This window comes from Gekko japonicus, unplaced genomic scaffold (genome assembly GCF_001447785.1).
Source record: "Gekko japonicus isolate JY-2015 unplaced genomic scaffold, Gekko_japonicus_V1.1 scaffold203, whole genome shotgun sequence".
In the NCBI taxonomy this organism is placed as follows: domain Eukaryota; kingdom Metazoa; phylum Chordata; class Lepidosauria; order Squamata; family Gekkonidae; genus Gekko; species Gekko japonicus.
The window spans coordinates 1,000,342-1,020,010 of record NW_015170280.1 but is presented as its reverse complement, the minus strand read 5'-3'; the positions used below and the strand labels follow the sequence as shown (position 1 = coordinate 1,020,010).

Sequence of the window (19,669 nt, the reverse complement as noted above, 5' to 3'; positions counted from 1 at the left end):
GCTCAGCGGCGGCGAGGCCGGTTCCACCCCCGCCCGCCCGGCTCCGAAGCGGAGGTGGCGGTGGAGAGGCCGGTCCTCCCCCCCCTTTGCCGGGCTCGGCGGCAGCGAGGCCGGTTCCCCCCCGCCCGCCCGGCTCCGAGGAGGAGGAGGTGGCGGCGACGCCGAGGCCAGCTACAGAGCGTTCCCTGTGTCTAACAATCTTGGAACATTATTCTACAGTTACATAAAGGTAACAACACGGAAACCACCCACAGATGGGTGAGGCTCTCCATATTACTTGGACTGCAGCCGCTGGGACATTTTACAACCTCTGGAACTTTCCACTTCACCATCAAGGAAAAGGCAGGTGACAAAGCTGCCAATAACTTCAGACAGGCACATTCTTGGCAAAAGAGAACAGGGTATATAGGAGGAAAAGACAATGAGAATTTCCTGCTTTCAGGCTCAAAATCAATTTGCCAAAAGGGCTTTAGCAAACAGCTAAGAACCTGGAACAGCTTTCTATTTGGAAAAAGTTATCTCCTCTTGCTGATGAGCCACAAGAATGCAGATCCTTACCAGAGATTTCTGGGATATGTATCTGGAGAGCACAATGCCAGCTATTCCACAAGAGATTGTCTGCAAAGGGAACACAAGGGTTGAAAAAGAAACCACATGCACCGGATTGTGAGCCAAAGGCAAGCTGAATGGTGCTTTAAGAACATACCATATGCCTTCAAGTCTGCATGAATTAACTTTGCATACATTATTTCTGATCCAAGATTTTTTTAAAAAAAGGGTTTGGAATCCAGCCTGACTAAGAGTTCTAGTGAGCTCAAAAGCTTGCTCAGTGTTTTAGGTCCATTTGGGTGGTCCTTTTAAAAGGTATAACACAGGTGTGTTCTTTTTGAACAGACCAATACGGCTGTTGTCCGGAGTGGCCCAAGCTAGCCTGATCTCGTCAGATCTTGGAAGCTAAGCAGGGTCAGCCCTGGTTAGTACTGGGATAGGAGACCATCAAGAACTCCAGGATCACTATGCAGAGACAGGCAATAGCAAACCACCTCTGTGTTTGTCTCTTGCCTAGAAAACCCTAAGGGGTCACCATAAGTTGGCTGCAACTTGACGGCACTTTACACAAACAATATGGCTGTTTACAATCTTCCCACTTCAAGTATTTGGGCCAGATTTAAATGTGCGGTATAAGAACTTTGCCCTTGTGCAGAGTCTGGTTTAAACAGGGCTGCTACCCACACAAAGCGACTTCCTTAGTATGCCCAGGCTATGGACCTCTGGCACACTAACTAAGCATGAGTTGCAGCCCAGGTTGGACAAGACTGTGTTTAAGTGCAAAATGCTGTGGGAAAGTGCTTTTGCCTTGCCAGCATCATCAGAGAGATGGAAATACAAGAACCACAAACTGTTAGGATAACAGGAGAGGGCCCACAAATGGGAGCTACTGGGGAGGGACCAGGCATTGCTGAACACATGCAAGAATCCCAGGGATGCCAGACTCCAGGTGGGGCCTGGGGAGCCCCATCAGTTACAGCTCATCTCCAGGCTACAGAGACCAGTTCCCCTGCAGAAAATGGCTGCTTTGGAGGGTAGACTCTATGGCATTGTACCCCACTGAGGTCCCTGTCTTCACAGGCTCCACCCACAAATCTCCAGGAATTTCCCAATCTGGAGCTGGCAACACTGCCCCCTGTCTGTGGCCAGGGGGGATCTGGAAACCCTCCCAGTGGGGGTGCATTTGTTCCTGCCCCATGGATTCTGAAAGATAGATTTTGTCCCCCTCTGGCAATGTTCCCAAGTACCATGCTTTATTTTTACCCCACGTGAGAAAGTGAAGGGGAAGGGGTAGTCTTAGTCAATGGCAACAGGGGCAGCTAAACATTCAGAACACTCATCTCCTAGGGAATTGGGGGGGGGGGGAGAGAGCAGGCTCCTACTACCATTTGCACCACCTAGGGTTGCCAGTCTCCCCGTGGTGGCTAGAGATCCCCTGAAATTACAACTGGTCTCCAGGTAAAAGAGATCAGTTCCCCTGGACAAAGTGGCTGCTTTGGAAGGTGGCCTCTAGGTTACCCCACTGGGATCTATTCCCTCCCCAGGCTCCAACTCACAAATCTCCAGGAATTCCGCAATCCAGAGCTGGCAATCCTGCACCCAATACTACACCCATTCCACTTCCTATGGCAGCTTCTGCCCACCTTGTAAGGGGCAAGAACCAGCACTCACTTGACCCTGCAAGGTGGGGAACAGTGGGGTGGCAGTGATTCTGGGGACTCAACCTGGACTTTTGCCCAAGGCCCCAGTATCCCTAAGACCACCCCTGTGAAGGGCTGCACAAGAAACATCACTGGGATGGGAGCTAGCCATGCTCCTGATGACTCCACTTTCTGGTTAACTTTGTCCCAGGTTGCAGCTGGTATACTTTATAGGAGCTAAACCTGATCCTATCTATTCATCCTGTGCCTGGCTCGGAACTGCGAGGTGACCTAGCTTAAGCCTTCAATACCCACAGCCCTTCCACCCTGCTCTTTCTTCCAGCATTCAAATACCAAAAATACCAATGCACACAAAAAAAGTTTACCAAGATGGCCGAGGTCACTGAAATGACATTGGAAATGGCATATTGCAGTGAAATGGCTTCCTGAGGGTTGGCAATGTGGCGCAGCACTGTTCCATGAACCAGAGCACTGACAATGAAGTTCAGGTGGCCAATGACTATCAGGATGAGTCCTGTTTTCATCAAGAGCTTCTGTGTGCTGCTGGAATCCAAATAATCTGGAGAAGATAAAGGACTGTGTTTGTTTCAGGGTCACAATGCAGTTCACAAGACACCTCCCCTCCACAACCTGGGGCAGGTAATCTTTCAAAACAGAGAATACTGTAAAACAAAATGTAGCCGTGGTAATATTAAAGTAAACACATCAAATACACATGAGAGCCTTAGATCTTCCGAGATGGCCATGCTGGGAGCCAGCAGGCCCAGGAACTCTTTTGATCAGCTACCGCAGCACACTGATTGGGTTGTCAGAATTCTTTTTGCTTGCATCCTTATCCCCATGGATTCATACCCTCCCTACTAAGCACAAATGCTTGTGGAGCACCCTGACTAGCCCAATTTTGTCTCAGAACCTAAGCAGAAGGGGGTGCACAGGACGGGGCAGAAGTCAGTGCCCCTTGTTAGTGCATTCTGGTTTGGGCTGAAGAAGAAGAGATTGGATTTATGCCCCACCCTTCTCCACCCGAAGGAGTCTCAGAGAGGCTCACAATCTCCTTTCCCTTCCCCTCCCCACAACAGACACCCTGTGAGGTAGGTGGGGCTGAGAGAGCTCTTTCGAGGACTCCTAGTGAAAGAACAGCTGTGAATAAACGTAACTGACCCAAGGTCACACCAGCAGCTGCATGAAGAGAAGTGAGGAATCAAACCCGGTTCTCTCAGATTAGAGTCTGCGCTCCTAACCACTATACCAAACTGGCTTTCTTTCTTGAAAAGAAATCCCAGGAGGAAAATGAGGAGTACCAGCATGGGACACACAAAAGGAGGAAACCCCATAACGGATTTTAATGTTGTTCCAATGTGCTTTGGCCCTTACCTGGATGACCCAAGCTAGCCTACTCTGGTCAGATCTCGGAGGGTCAGACCTAGTTAGTACCTGGATGGGAGCGCACCAAAGAACTCCAGGGTGGCTACTCAGAGGGAGGCAACAGCAAACCACCTCCATTAGTCTCTTACCTTGAATACCTTATGGGGTCACCATAAGTCGGCTGTGACTTAATGGCACTTTTCATTAAACACAAAAAGCATGGTCCATTAGGTTTGCAGAGAACAGCTGAGAAAGATGTACATTGCTAAAATCAAGGGTAAAGTAACATCCTTGAAACACACCTGAAGCTGCCTTATACCAAATCAGACCACCTGGTACCTCAAGGTCAGTCTTGTCTACTCAGACTGGCAGCAGCTCTCCAAGGTCTCAGGCTGATGTCTTTCATAACACCTCCTGCCTGGTCCTTTTTAGTGGAGGTGCTGGGGATTGAACCTGGGACCCCCTGGCAAGCCAAGCAGAGGCTCTTCCACTGAGCCACAGTTCCTTAGTCTCCGAGTCACAAATGTTCATTATTATTTCTATAAGATAAATTATTTTTAATCAATTTCTCTCACAGGATTCTAGGCATAACTAGGACAAGGAATTATCAGTGTTTTGTTTGCTGTGAAATCCCAGATCCATGCTCATACAAGAACTTTGATAGATCTCAGTATGGGGGGAGGCAACTTGAGGCCCCTTAAAAGCTAACCAGTGGCTTTGATGTGCCTACAGCTCCACTTGGTCTTCTGCCTCAAAGAATCCACTTAGCTTTAAGAAGCTATAAGCCCCTCTTGTGTTGTCAGATCTGGTTCTGTCTTCAGAATGTGGTCTCAAGGCAGGGAGGCCAAGGGTTAGAGGAATCTATGGTGATGAGGTAAAGCAACGCAGAGGAATGCATGTTCTGCATTCCCCGCCCCACCATTTGCCCTCCCCTCCTGTTCTGCTAGCTTATTTTTGCTGCTTTGTCAGGGCGGAGGGAAGAAGCAGGCTGAGGTCTCTTTCGGGAGGGGGCCTGGCAATTCTTTGGAAGTATGATTGCCAGCAGGCTTGGAGGAAAATATGTCCTGCCCCTTTAACAGAGGCTTCATGCGTGGAAATTGACAGCTGGGGTTTTTAAAGGCAAGGAGCTAAATGATGTCACTTAGTTAATAATGTCCCATTACAAAGATAGGACTTTTCTCTCTCTCCAGAGGGCTGGTAACCCTACTCATAAGGAGAGTTCCCAGCTACAGCCTGCTGGAAGGGGCTTGAGTCTGGCATCTGGCAATACCAGGCCTTCAGACTTCATGCAGAAATTGTTATAGGCAGGGCTATTTTGGGGCAGGAACACACAGGAATGGAGTTCCGGCTGGCTCCTGTTGGCCACGCCCAGCAGGAACTCATTAGCATAATAGGCCACACCCAATAGCAGAAACTCATTAGGATTGGCTACATTAGGGGTGTGTGGCCTAACATGCAAAGGAGTTCCTGCTACCAAAAAAGCCCTGGGTTTTGACAAGAAGGTAAACAGAATAAGAAGGGAAAGGTGGGTGTGGCTGGATGACCACACTTCTGGTAACATGTGGGGTGTGGCCTATTATGCTAATGAGCTGTGCTGTCAGGGGTGTGACCTAATATGCTAATGGGTTTCTGATGTTGGGTGTGGCCTATTATGCTAATGAGTTCCTGCTGGGCTTTTTCTACAAAAAGAGCCCTGGACAGGGGTATGTTCAGGGATTCTGGCTCCCGAGGGACAAGATCCCTCAGCTACTCTAGAGAACAAAACAGAGTAACCAGTGCAGTGCAATCAACACCAAGCTCCTGTACGTATTAAGATAACAACCATCTTCAGTTTTTTCATGCCTAGCATTTGGTGTTCTGAGGTATACTGCCTCTGAGCATGCAAAGCTGAAATCCGTCACCTGCAGGCTGCACCAGAGCAGTCCATTCTTCCACTCCATTCCCCTGTATGGGTGAGCCAGGCCTCTACCAGTGATCAGCATGATAAGTTGTGGCAGTGGAGTCTATAAATGAATTATGTGCTGTATGATACAGCTGTGCAGAGCCCAGCTGGGTGCACGGTGGGACAGACATCCTTAGCTGCTTTTTCCTGCCAGTATCTTCCGATGGAGCAACCAGGCTGTGCAAATCAGTGGCAGGATATGGTCTTTCCACAGATCCAGGCAATGAGTTTCGGAACAAACTTAATCCAGAGGGTTGATAGGGTTCCTTGGATCATGTTGACTCAACGGCTATAAGGAATCCCTCTGCAATCTGAAATTTCCTTTAAAACAAGCCTATTTCTTTAAAGATTAACTACTTGTTTAAACAGCAAAGACCAGGTGGAAGTCATCTTCCTGTAAGCACATCCCAAAGTTTGCAGATCATCAGTGGCCTGGTGGGGAGGGAGTGCAAGTGGCAGGAAGGCACTAGAAATTCAGACTCTTTCTTCTGCCAGGAGAGTGTATGGAGGAAAAGATGCTTTTCAAAAACCTGTTCCAGCAAGTAAGTCTATGGTAGTCTTTGTGGGCAGGATATTAACCTGGCAGTTCCTGTTCTTCCTACACTTCCTGTCATCATCTCCCCCTCCTCCCTTGCCATGAAAATTTAGACTGTTTTTTACAGGCATGAACTTGACTATTCCTCCCCCCCCCCGTTCTGTTCTTCTGTGAAGCATCTTTGTATCACTAGTATGATGATACAGATAAATATTTTGATAACAACATTCCTCCAATTTCTATGCCTGATTTCTGTAGCAGGAGAAACTGGCAAGTCACTTTCTCCAACACTGTTGTTTTTTTCAACCCGTGGGCACCTTTGGAATTCTGACACAGGGTGGTGGGCACCAGTGTTCCCTCTAATCCCCCCCCCCCCCAAAGTGGAGCAGTTCACATCCTGAGCAGGATATAACTGCTGTAATCTTAAAATGGGCAGTGGAAGACCCTGCGTGGATCCAGACTGCTGCTGAGTGGCTGCTCACACACACAGCTTAGAGGGAATGCTGGTGGGCACATCAACAATATGGCTGCTGCAGGAGGCAGAGTCAGCCACAAAATGGCTGCTTCTACAAATGACCTTCAGTCACACAGTGAAGATCCTTGTGCTGTGGTGGCAGCTTCTGACAAAGCAACATTTTAAACAATCTGCACAGCCAATCAGATCTCCAATGGCCAATCAGAAACCTTGTTGTGCAAAAGCCCCACATGGCCTCGCCCCCTTTCTAAAAAGACTTGGTGGGCACCAGGAAAAGTGTTGGCAGGTGCCATAGCACCCATGGGCACCACATTATAGACCCACATTGCAACATACTTTCCCCATCCTTGAGTTAAATAATGCCCACTGTCAGGGTTTAAAGTTCCTCCTCCCCACCCTCTCCAATCCATGTGAAAGGTGAAGCAAGTTAACAAAACACTCAATACTGCCTTTTTCAGTTTATGAGTGAATGCACCTCTGTTTGTGCAAACAGTAGAGAGGAATATTACATATCAGTAAAATCTATGGACTCTCACCCCAGCTTGCATTTTTATTTGCGTACATGAACACAGCCTTAGTGTTTCTAATGCCAGAATTCTTAGACTCTGGGTGTCAAAATCCAGATGGGTCATGTAATATTCATACACCGTGTACACACTTCATTTACCACTGGAGTGAAGGAGAATCTTGCTGCATGCCCACAAACCGAACTGGTGCCATTATGTTATTAAGCATGGAATCCTGTGTATCTGGCTCTTGAGAGAGGAGGCGGGCAAATAAAGGGCCAAAGTTTTCAGGACATATATTCTTCAAACCAGTGTGCAGTGCGTATTTTCTAAAATGAGATGTGCTGAGGTCCAGCCTCCTTGAAAGACTTACTTTGGGATCTGCAAGTCCCCTCCCCCCAATCCTAGGAGAGTGGGGCTGGAGAGCTGCGATCACTGTGCTACAGGAAAAACACTCTACAGTGCTCAACGAGAAAAGACATTTTGCATGTGCTTGATGGTGCCCCCTTTTGTTATTCCTTGACATGTTGCAGGGCCTAGTTCTGCCACCAGATGCAGGAGCTAGTGACTCTCCCTTAGTGGAAGCCCAGCTGCCAATTGACTTTTGCCGCCCTTTGATGGGATCAGCCCTTTTCCACAAACAAGACACTTCAACCTGCTAAAAAAGCAATGTGGGAAGGCCAGGTCAGGCAGGTCACAGAATTGGAAGGGGATCAGGCAGCCTCATGGAGGAGGAGGAGGAGAGGCCCACCAATTGGCACTAGCCATAGAGTTGCCAACTCTGGGTTGGGAAAATATTGGAGGTTTGGGAGGGCAGAGTTGGGGTGGGGGTGGGCCCTCAGCAGAATACAATGCATTAGAGTCCACCCTCCAACAGGGGAATCGATCTCTATAGTCTGGAGATCAGTTATAATTCCAGGAAGTTGGCAACCCTAACTAGCCAGGTTAAAGGAAACCTCCATGCCTAGAGGCAGTGAATTTCTGAATCCGAGTGCCAGAACCAGGCAGCATCAGGGGAAAGCCTTGGCCTCCATTGGGGTTGCCAACCTCCAGGTGGTGGCTGAAGGTCTCCCACTATTACAACTAATCATCAGGTGACAGAGATCAGTTCTCCTGGAGAAAACTGCGATTTTGGAAGGTGGACTCTGTGGCATTATGCCCCACTGAAGTCCCTTTCTCTCCTCCAAATGTTGCCCTCCTCAGGCCCACCCACCCCAAATCTCCAGGTATTTCCCAGCCCGGAGCTGGCAGCCCTTCGTTGACCCTCCAGAGCAACTGTGCCAAACAGGATGCTGGAGTGGGCAGGCCATTGGTCTAATCCAGCATGGCACCCCTTCCACGTTGACATTCTTTTCCCTCGCAGAGGCTCAGGCTGCACTGCTGAGACACACCTCAGATTGCAAAGACCTCTTCCAGCATCTTCTCCCCGACAAACATCTCCTCGGGGAGCATTTCTTGCGTCGCACACTGAGACCCCCTTAGGGAGGAAGGAAATCCCTTTCCTACCCGTTGTCTTTCACCTCCGAGAGGAGCTCACTCACCCAGCCGGCACATCTTGGCAGTTCAGGGTCTGGCCATTGAGTCCTCGTCCCGGTAGTTTGCTGGAACAGGCAGGGAACTCCGCGAGTTCGTGCTCTTCCCCAGGCAGTGCCTGTTCCCTGGCAGCAGCCTTTCCGCCTCCTGCTGCAGACAGCCTGCGATCTGAAATCAACTCTTCCGGTTTGACCAGCTCCCCAGCCCCCAGAACAAAAGGCCAGACTCCACCTTTGCCTTCCCCCAGGAAATGTGATTCACCTGCCAAACCCCACCCTCTCCTGATCTCTGCTCTAGTCTCGCCTAATCTGCCAGCCAGGTGTGTCAGCCCGACTTTACTCGCCAGGAGCCAACGGCTCTTTGGCTCTAAACCTCTCACCCAGCCGGGCTGTATTCCTTTACCGGCAGCAGTTTTAAAGCTTACTTCCTTTGTCCTAACGCAGAAAAACAGGGATTATAATATTTGTGTGCATTCCAAAAAAGTAACTGAAGAACTTAAGGTGTCATTCCTGAGCTGTAACTTGAGTTATTTTAACATGCGCCAAACATTTTGATAACCAGGGTTGCCAGCTCTGGATTGGGAACTACCTGGAGACTTTGGGGGGTGGAGCCTGAGGAGGGCGGGGTTTGGGGAAGGGAAGGACTTCAATGCCACAGAGTCCACCTTCCAAAGCAGCCATTTTATCCTGGTGAACTGATCTCTATTCCCTGGAGTTCAGTTGGAATCAATGCTCCCTCTAAGCTGAGGAGTCTTGTGAGCAAAAATGCTACTTTGTGAGCTACTGGCATTAAAGTTGTGAGCGAGCGATTTGGCTGCTGCATATGTTAGTTTGCTCTGGAGCCTGCCTTCCTGAGCAAAGACAAAAATCTGTGAGAGAAAGGCTAAAAAACTGTGAGCTAGCTCACACTAACTCAGTTTAGAGGGAACACTGGTTGTAATCCCAGGAGATCTCCAGCCACCACCAGGAAGCTGGCAACCCTATTTCATAACTGTCTGACCAGCAGAATATTTTCAAATGTTATTATGTGAATACAGTTTCAGAGGGCAGCCATGTTTTCCTGCAGAAGAACAGCAAAATTTGAGTACAGCAGCATCTTTTATTCCAACAAGATTTTTGGGGTAGAAGGGAAGGGAACTTTGACTCTTGAAAGCTTGTACCTACTGGACTCAAATCCTATCTGAAAACTGCCCATTCAACAACCAGTTAAAAGGGTTCTCTTTTCCACCCATTTTGGGCAGAGCTCCTCTGAGCCTGGGAGTTAAGCAGGGTTAGCCACAGTTAGTACTTGGATGGGAGACCACTGAGGGAGACTGTGGGTGTTACATGGAAGGAAGCAATGGCAAACCACCTCGGCCCCATGGAGGAGGTTGCCATGGGTCGGTTGTGACTGGATGGCACGTTCTTCTTTTCTGCACACTGACCAAGCAAATTGTTCTAATATGCCAAAAGGGCAACACTATGCAAAAAAACGGTTGTTCATTGAGAGTGGCTTCTGTGCAGGCACACATGGGACTGCAGTACTGCAGGCCTACCACCGGGAGGAGCTAGCGAGCATTTTCTCGAATTTTCATCCCGAGAGGGCCAGGAGGCGGTTTCCCGCCCAAAATACCACCTGACCTGGGCGGAGCATGCCCTCTCCCCTCAGTTCTCCTTCTGCTGCATTATTAGAGCGGAAGACTCCCACAGCAGGGAAGGAGGGAGGGATGTGTGCCTGCACAGAAGCCACTCTCAATGAACAATGGTTACAGGTAAGGAACCACCGTTTTCATTTTCAAGGCTTCTGTGCAGTCCCACATGGGAGAGTAGCAAGTTTTACTCACATGGAGGAGGGAGTGGGAGGCTTCAGCGGAAAACCGACTGCAGCACAGCCGTGCCCATCGCTGCATCCCTCCTCGCATCAACGTCCATTGCATAGTGCTTGACGAACGTCGAAGGCATCGACCAAGTGGCCGCTCTGCACACCTCCAGCAGAAACAATCCTGCCTGAAATGCCGCCAACGCCGCCTGGGCCCGGGTCGAGTGTGCAGACAACACCAAGGGGCATTGTGTACTAGCCCCTTCATACGCCAATTGAATAGCTTTGCAAAGCCAACGGGAGATAGTCTGCGATGAGGCAGCTGTACCCTGTTTCGGTCCACCAAATCATACAAATAAAGCAGACGCTTTACGAAAAGGCTGCGTCCTCTGTAGATAGAAGAGCAAAGCGCACCTGACATCCAGGGAATGTAAGGAGCGCTACACCATGCTTCCAGTTTCCACCCTATCCTGGTAGTCAGAGCCGGCTCACCCGCTAGGCGAACTCGGCATTCGCCTAGAGAGCGAGCCGGCCTTTAGGGCGCCAAACTGCTCTCCAGCAGGGCGCTGTCTCGCTGCTCAGCCCCCAGCTATGGCCAACGTCGGTGCAGGCTTGCACTGTCAGTTGGCGCCTCCTTGTCGCCCCACCGCCCTGCGTCCGAGATGTCATCAGTGGCTGGAGCAGCTACGGTGGCGGAGAAGGAGGAGGAGGGCCCGGGAGCTGCGCTTTCCCTCCGGGCGAGAACTCAGCCGATGTGGGCATGGGCTCAAACCGCCTCCTCACCCCACTGTCCCTGCGCCCGGGATGTCATTAGCTGTGGTCGGCCGGTGGCACCCTAAGGGCTCCTTGCGGCCCCTCCAGGCGGGTAACCCAGCCCAGAAGGCAAGTCAGCGGAACGCTGCAAACTCCACAGTGATGGCCTTGAGCCCCAGCGAAAAGAAGGGGCGAAAAAGCAAGCCTCTCATTGCTCGAGCAGAAGAAGACCGTTCCTCCGCCCCAGCGGTGCTCCTTGGTGGCTACAGATCGCTTTGCACGTGGGTGCCCAGAAGTCCAATGCAAGCCGGAGACCGGCAGCAGTAGCTGCGTTCGCTGCGCACTCACCGCACTCACCTCTGCAAAGCAGCAGAGAAAAAGGGGAGATTTGCCACTGCCCGCAGCCTCAACGGGACGGGGCTGGCCAGTCCGCCCCTCGCTCTCTCCTTCCTCTCCCCTCCCCTTCCGGCTGCTCAAACTTGAGGGCGCGCTCTCGCGCCGGGCCATTGGCCCGTCACGGCTTCCCTCCTCTCGCCTCTTCAAACTCCCCGCTGCTGGTTTCCTCGTGCGTCAGCCGAGCTGCGGTTAGCTGGTGGCGCCTTGATGGCTCCTTGCGGCCCCTCCAGGTGGTTTTCCTCTGCCATGGGTGAGTTGGGGGCCGGGGCTCGTGTGCCCGGGAGCAGCAGCAGGGCGGTCCCGACTGGCGTCGGCATCTTCAGGGACGCCTCGCCATTGGGACAATCAGAAACTGGAGGAAGGTGGGGAGTGGGCTGGGAGCGGAGGAGAGGCCTCTTTGTTGCCGAATCCCTGCCGGCTCTCCTCCTCTTCCTTCTCTCCGTTCCCCGCCTGGAGGTTGGCAACCCCGTAATTGGTGGGGGCGCGCCAGAAGGTAGCCCCGCCTAGGGTTCAAAAAAACCTTGGGCCGGCCCTGCAGGTAACACTATATCCTGTGACATATGAAACCTGGATACCACCTTGGGAAGGAAGTCCAGGCGTGGACGGAGAACCACTCTATCTTTATGGAACCTGAGGAACGGTGACTCTGTGGACAGTGCCGCCAATTCCCCAACTCGTCTTGCGGACGTAATTGCCACTAAAAACGCTACTTTGTAAGACAAAAATGAAAGCTCACACGTAGCTAGTGGTTCAAACGGTTTATGTGCCAACTGAGATAAAACCAACGTAAGACTCCAAAGAGGCAATGGTAACTGGGATGGGGGATACAAATTATTGAGACCCCTCAGAAACCTCTTTGCATCATCAGAGGCAAAAATAGAAAGTCCCTTAACAGGTACATGGTATGCTGAAATAGCAGCTAAGTATACCTTCACGGAGGAGTTAGATAATCCCTCCGTTTTAAGATGAGCCAAAAACTCCAGTATTACAGGCAACCCACACGTAGTGGGGTCTAGTCCCCTACCCGATAGCCAGGTAGAAAAAGACCTGAACTTCACCTCGTAAGAACGCCGTGTAGACGGTTTACGGGCGGCTAACAGTACATTTTGGACATCAGGGCAATAGAGTGAATGGGCCGGCACCTCCACGTCGTCAGCCTGAGGGCCAGAATCCCCGGATCGGACGGGAGAAGCCCGAAAAGCAGGTCTCCGGATTCCGGGAACACATGGAATTGTCTCTGTGCCATCGCCCACAGGTTTGGAAACCATGGCCTGTGGGGCCAGAAAAGTGCTATGATTATGAGGTTTGCACTCTCCGCTTTCGCCTTTGCCACTACGCGGTTGAGAAGGGGTAAAGGTGGGAATGCATAATATAGGGACGCTGTCCATGGAATATCGAAGGTGTTCCTCCAGGGAGTGGATTGCATGGGCAGCCCTTGAACAAAAACGTTTGGCAAAGAGATCTACACTTGGTACGCCCCACTGGCGAAACAGTGGATGGAGGTAGTGGGCATTGAGTGACCACTGGTACGTGTTTTGAAACACTCTGCTCAGCCGGTCGGCACGAGCGTTCAAGTGGCCTGCTGTATGCATGGCAGTGACGTGGGCATTTATTTGTATGACCTGGTGCCACAATTTTAGGGTTTCCCTGGTGAGGGCCACAGATGTGGTACCGCCTTGCTTGTTTATATAGAATTGAACAGTGGTGTTGTCTGTGTGGAGCATCACCGACTGTCCTTGTAGGTGAGCTGCAAAAGAGGAAAAGGCACGTTTTACTGCTCGCATCTCAAGGATGTTTATATGCAGTCCAGACTCCTCTCGGGTCCACTGACCCTGCGCCACCAACTTCCCACAGTGTGCGCCCCAGCCTAGCAGGGAGGCGTCTGTAAAGAGGTGCACATCTTGAAGTCGCACCCCAAAAGGGACACCAGCTCCCACATTTGAGGGGGAAAGCCACCAACCTAAAGACCTGAGGACTACCCTAGGAATCGTTAAGCGTAACCTTGGCGAGTCCACATGCGCATGAAAATTGCGCAAGAACCAATTTTGGAATATTCTCATATGAAGTCTAGCAAATGGGACCACTGCGGTAGTTGCAGATAAATGACCCAATATACATTGGAAAAAAGAAGCATGTCATCGCCGAAGACGGCGGAGGGCACGTATGAGTATGACAATATGCTCAGCCCTAGCTGTAGGGAGGTAGCCCCTTGCCGATATCGAATCGAGTACAGCTCCCACAAATTCAATCGCCTGGGTCGGAAAAAGATGTGATTTTCGGACATTGACTAACAACCCCAAGGATTGTAAGGTGGTCAGTACCAAGTGAATATGGGCGTGGAGCACTTCAGGTGTATCTGCGACCAGTAACCAATCATCCAAATAGGGATAGAGGGTACATCCTTTCAATCTGAGGTATGCCACCACAACAGACAAACATTTTGTGAACACCCTGGGGGCGGATGCCAACCCGAATGGTAACACTCTGTATTGGAAGGAACGGCCACAGTGACGGAAGCGTAGGAATCTCTGACAGGAGGAATGTATCGCTATGTGAAAATAGGCATCAGTGAGATCAATGGTGACAAAGAAACAATTTGGTCTCAACAATAAAATGACTTCTTGTATGGACAGCATACGGAACTTAGGTTTCTGAAGGAACCTATTAAGGTTCCGTAAGTCTAAAATTGGTCTTTGCCCTCCATCTTTCTTGTCTATAAGAAAAAAGGGGGACCAGAACCCCGGGCCATCATTAGTCGATACTTCTTGAATGGCCCCTTTTCTCAATAGTGAAACAACAGGTTCTGATAACGTCTGTATTCCGTCGTGTCGACAGAAACACACAGCGGATACTGGTGGGTAACGTAAAAGTTCCAACAGGTAACCATTCTTTATTATAGATAACACCCACTTATCAGACGTAAGTGACAACCATTTGTCATAAAACAAGGATAACCGAATCCCAAACTGTGGGATTGGGACTAGTCAGGAGAGATCCGTCACCCTAGAGGGTTGGTCTCGTTGAGACCTATTTCCTGATGGGGGTCTTGATCTCTGACGCCTATTGTGATAGGGTGCCTGATATGCCTGCCTAGGAGGCTGGTAGGGTTGCCTCTGGGCGGACTCATGGTAACGGTATGGGCGGGAATAGTGTGAATGCTGCGATGGTCTAGGCCAATACCTGGACTTTTGTGGAAGTTGAGAGGAAGCCGTGATGCCAAATGACCTGGCTTGTAACTTGTACTTCCTAATGCGTTCTAAGACCTAGTCGGTCTCCTGACTAAACAACTCTACCCCTTCAAAGGGGAGATCCTCAAGTTTAGCTTGCGTATCAAGGGGGAGCGCTGACGATCTAAGCCATGCATGCCTACGCAATACTATGGCTGACCCCATAGATTTACTGTGGCAATCCGCATTATGCCGTGCAGCATTAACTTGCGACTTTCCGAGACGCTTCCCCTCCTCGGCTATAACCTTCGCCAGACATCTCTAGTCCTGGGGAAGTTGATCTAGATAAGGCGATAACTTATCCCATAAAAGCCGGTTATAGAGGCCCATAACTGCCTTAAAGTTAGCTATGCGGAGCCCCATGGCCCCAGAGGAATAGGCCTTCCTGCCTATTGCATCTAATTTGCGTCCTTCCCTATCATTGGGAGCAGTACGGGTTCCAAACCGCGTACAAGCAGGTATGACCTCAGCAATAAACGAGTTTGGCGGCGGATGCCGAACCAGAAACTGTACATCAGAGTCAATGACTTTATATAGTCCTTCCATCCTCCTGCTGGATGGAGTCGTGGAGGCCGGATGCTTCCATGCCTGCATCATCACCTCCTGCAACCCTTGAAGACATGGTAGCGCCACTGGCCCGGTATCTGGGGTAAAAAGAGCTTGCATCAACGGATCTTGGGTCCGCTGTTGAGAAGCCGCATGTTTCAAGTCCAAGGCTTTCGCCATCCGCACTATTTGGTCTGAGAAGGACGAGAAATCCTCGGACGGGGACACTGCGTTTGGGTCTGCAATCACCTCCTCAGGTGAAGCAAGCAACCTCAAGTCAGACTCGGCATCTGAGTGAGAGTCCATGGCCAATGTGTCTGTGTCATAGGAGACATCATCGATCTGTTCCCCACAGCAGGGTGTGGGTGACAGTGATCGTTGCCTCTGGTCTGTAGAAGACCTCCGAGCGCAGTGACAAGGATGCCAAGGTGGGGGCATCTCTAACTGCAGAGACGGGGCCGGACTCATGGAACCCATCAACAACAGGTCCGGAGAAGGTGATCGGCAGATCTCCATCATAGGAGAAAGGTCAGTACCGATGATCTGTAATGAGGCAGTTTGATGCTGGTCTTCCGGTGCCGAGCGTCTTCTTGGTGCCAAGGCGAACAGCCTCTCGACGTCAAACATGGCGTCAATGATTCACAGTACTGAGGCGAGGGAGATCTATGGCGCCGAGCCGATGTCGACGCATTGGAAGCGATCTGTTCGGTACCGGCCCTTGTCGGTGGCGATGATCACTCCCTGCGGCTTTCTCTTTTTCTTTGCCTTTTTGGCCGGCGGCTCTGAGCCAGCACGAAACTGGGCGGCCGCGGGGGAGGCTTGTGCCGCTACTGGGGCCGAACACACCGATGGCGTCTTAACCTTCTCCCGTTCTCCAGTGGACGGCGCTGAAAGGGCCCTCTCCCACAGTGCTGCCTTCAGACGGGCTTTTCTCCCTTCACGAGCCCTCAGAGTAAGGGTCTTACAGGCCTTACATGCGGCCATGTTATGGGTCTCCCCCAGACAGAGCACACAGTCCGAGTGCTCATCTGTTTGGGCCATTTTAGCCCCACAGCTCTTACATTTCTTGAAGAGGGCCACTTTGTCTTTAGACTTTTCTTTTGTTGCCATCTTCTGAGGAAAAAATCTTTCTCTCAGGAACAGTTGAATTCAGCTCGCTGACACTAGTCCTCTTGCGATGGCGACAGAAAGAGAACTGAGGGGAGAGGGCAGGCTCCGCCTAGGTCAGGTGGTATTTTGGGCGGGAAACCGCCTCCTGGAAGGAGCCTGGCCCTCTCCGGATGAAAATTCGAGGAAAATGCTCGCTACCTCCTCCTGGTGGTAGGCCTGCAGTACTGCAGTCCCATGTGGGACTGCACAGAAGCCTTGAAAATGAACTGCTGTTTCTCATTTAAGAGCAGGAGCCAAACTGAAAAAGAAGAAGAGTTTTGGAATTTTTACCAATACAATATGCACTGCAGTTGACAAGAGCCAGAGGCCAAGGCAGCAGAACAGCATGCTGGAGAGAGAGGACACTTTCACAGGGCCCGGCTGACAGCATCTCTCACAAAAGCATTTGGGGAAAATGAACTGTGCAGAGTTTCATACTACCTATTTTTGTACCTAGAAGAAAGTTCCAGGGTAGATTCACATGGTTCATGTATTTGTGAGAAGAAGCTGCCAACAATTGGGTTTTTGTAATATATGTTCCCCTGACCTAGATAGCCCAGGCTAGCCTGACCTCATCAGATCTTGGAAGCTAAGCAGGGTTGGCCCTGGCTATTAAATGGACAGGAGACCTCCAAGGAATGCCAGGGTCATGACACGGAGGCAGGCAATGGCAAACCACCTCTGAAGGTCCCTTGCCTTGAAAGCCCTACGGGATTGTCATAAGTTAGCTGTGACTTGACAGCACTTCCTACCACCACAATATATGTTCACCAACAGGCATGGCAGAATAGGCAGAAAGACAGGCCATTGACAGTCTTAAGGCAGCATCAGCTACCCCCAACAAAGTTTACCTGCAGCCCCTCAAGGCTACTCTTTGCTGCCAACTCAGAAAACTTGAACTCTCTCTGATTCAAGCCCTCAAAGCCTGGCATCCTTCTGTCTTCCTGGCCACAATGAATGCCTCTTCCAAAAGGCATTCAGCTTCTAGGAATATCAGGAAACCAGCACCCTGGTTAAATAAGGGCCTGTACAGAAGCAAAAAAAGGACAGCATCTCCTCACTTTGTAAATCAGAAAACAGATCCAGCATCAGAACTGGGATGGATCAGCCTGGGCGAAATCTGCTGTCCGAAAGATCAGCCAACCCAAGCAGCTTCCTACACAAATCAAACCCCATAAAAACAACACATACACACGCAGCCTCACATCATGGCCTTGTACAGTAAGATTCCATAGATCTACATGTTTTTCAGAATGATGGAGATGTTCTCAGTGTGTGTCAACAACATTTCTGCAGGTTAATGGGATGTATTGCCAAGCTCAAGGAAATATCCAGTAAGTCCATCAAAGAGGATGGTAGTGGGCCCAGAAGGATGTTCACACACATGCCACATCCTTTCTTCCTCTCTGTCAAAACCGCCAGTAGTGGTTACTATCAGAGGGAGGACACTTGGGCAGAGGCACGCTGGCCTGGTCTAGCCTGTCTGGCAACTTCTGGAGCACATCCAAATAACAGCATTCTGATTGCTTTTACACTTTGGCTTCTAAACCAGAAGCTGGGGAGAAAGGACTGGAAATTGATTGAGCTGGTGCTGGATGAAAACAGGTTTCTTGCCTGGTACTATTGTTCTTTGCGTGGTCAGCTGTGCATTCACAAAGATGGGCTTTGTGGCTATGCAGAACAATGATTGGAAACCATCTAGAGCTGGCTTTTCCATGGAAAAACCTCCACCTCTGAGATGTAAAATCAGACTGTGCTTGCCTGGGGGAGGAAGAGTTGTGCCTTCCCTTCCCACTCAGTTCCTTCTAAATGTAAAGCTGCAGCAAGCTAGAGATACTTGATGCAGGAAAGTGGGTGGATCCCACGAATGCTCAGATGACCGCTCAAAGAACAACAGTCAACTGTTTTTACTTCTTTGCAGTCCTCTATGCCTCATGCTAATGGGTGTAGATTAGCATGCTGACCTAGGTGGATACATCAAGGAGAATGGTGAACCCTGCCCTGCCAAAAGATGCATCTGCTCTGGCTCTGACACTAAGGGCATAGCACTTTGGCAAAGGAAGTAGACTGGGCCCAGGTGGTAGCTCCACAGAGCTCAGGAAGAGAGGAATCCAGGGCTATTTTTGGGCAGGAACACACAGGAACGGAGTTCCGGCTGGCTCCTGAGTTGGCCACGCCCAGCAGGAACTCATTAGCATAATAGGCCACACCCAATAGCAGGAACTCATTAGGATTGGCTACATTAGGGGTGTGTGGCCTAACATGCAAATGAGTCCCTGCTACAAAAAAACCGTTTTGACCACAAACAAGGTAAACAGAATAAGAAGGGAAAGGTGGGTGTGGCTGGATGACCACACTTCTGGTAACATGGGGGTGTGGCCTAATGTGCTAATGAGCAGTGCAGTCAGGGTGTGGCCTAGTATGCTAATGAGTTTTGCTGTTGGGTGTGGCCTATTATGCTAATGAGTTCCTGCTGGGCTTTTTCTACAAAAAGAGCCCTGGAGGAATCAATTCCTCTGCTGATGGACAAGGATGCAGAAACAGCTCTGTGGCTTGGAGTGTCCCAGGGAGAGTCTGTGGACCAGTCCATAGCAGAGTTTGATGGTATGCAAGACCCAGTGGCAGGGACATAGCAGGGAAGACAGGAACAACAGTGCAAATGAGCAGAGCTGGAGGTGGCTTCCACTAGAATCACATGCAAGGGTGATGCAAAGCAAGTTTCTAGTCCTCTTGATTAAACATGCCTTCTGCTCAACATGGAATAACCAAAAACCAGTCCTGACATATCTGGGTTTTAGGATGGGGAGAAGACTTCAAGGGGACTTCTAGGATCCCTGCTCCCATTTTACTTGGCAGTAGCCCTGAAAGAGGTTACTGTCTAAAGGGAGTGTAATTTTGGCAACACTGCCAAAGGCTTTCTTCAGAGACAGGAAGCTCCAAGCCCAAGTTTGCAACTTGGAACTTAATTGGCAGCAATCCTCTCCAAGCAGCCTTTGCTTTAAGTAGAAATGCACAGTTACCTTCTCCCTGCAGTGCTGTCTATATCGATCATGCAAGCCTTTCTGAATTACAGAGACTGGGGTGGATCCTGCCCTGTATCCTACCACTTCACTGAACAAAATTTAATCATTTAATAACCATTAAAATAACCAATAATCATTTATTAAAATAACCTCTCCTTTCCTTTCAGCTCAAGTTTGAAGCCTTTCCCCAATCTAAGGAGCTTTTTTACAAC

General features: G+C 50.2%; 1 protein-coding gene across 1 annotated transcript in view; it reads right to left on the bottom strand.

Annotated features, from left to right (window-relative positions):
* The window catches only part of TMEM54 (transmembrane protein 54), a 13,140-nt gene extending 4,422 nt beyond the window's left edge, over positions 1–8,718 (bottom strand). Inside the window, exons 1-3 of the mRNA XM_015417774.1 lie at positions 8,575–8,718; positions 2,576–2,769; positions 559–618 (exon numbers count right to left, since the gene is read on the bottom strand). Of these exons, the coding sequence (XP_015273260.1) occupies positions 559–618; positions 2,576–2,769; positions 8,575–8,587 (267 nt within the window). The 5' untranslated portion in view covers positions 8,588–8,718. The remainder of the gene's footprint in view (positions 1–558; positions 619–2,575; positions 2,770–8,574) is intronic.
* Positions 8,719–19,669: the final 10,951 nt, after the last annotated feature.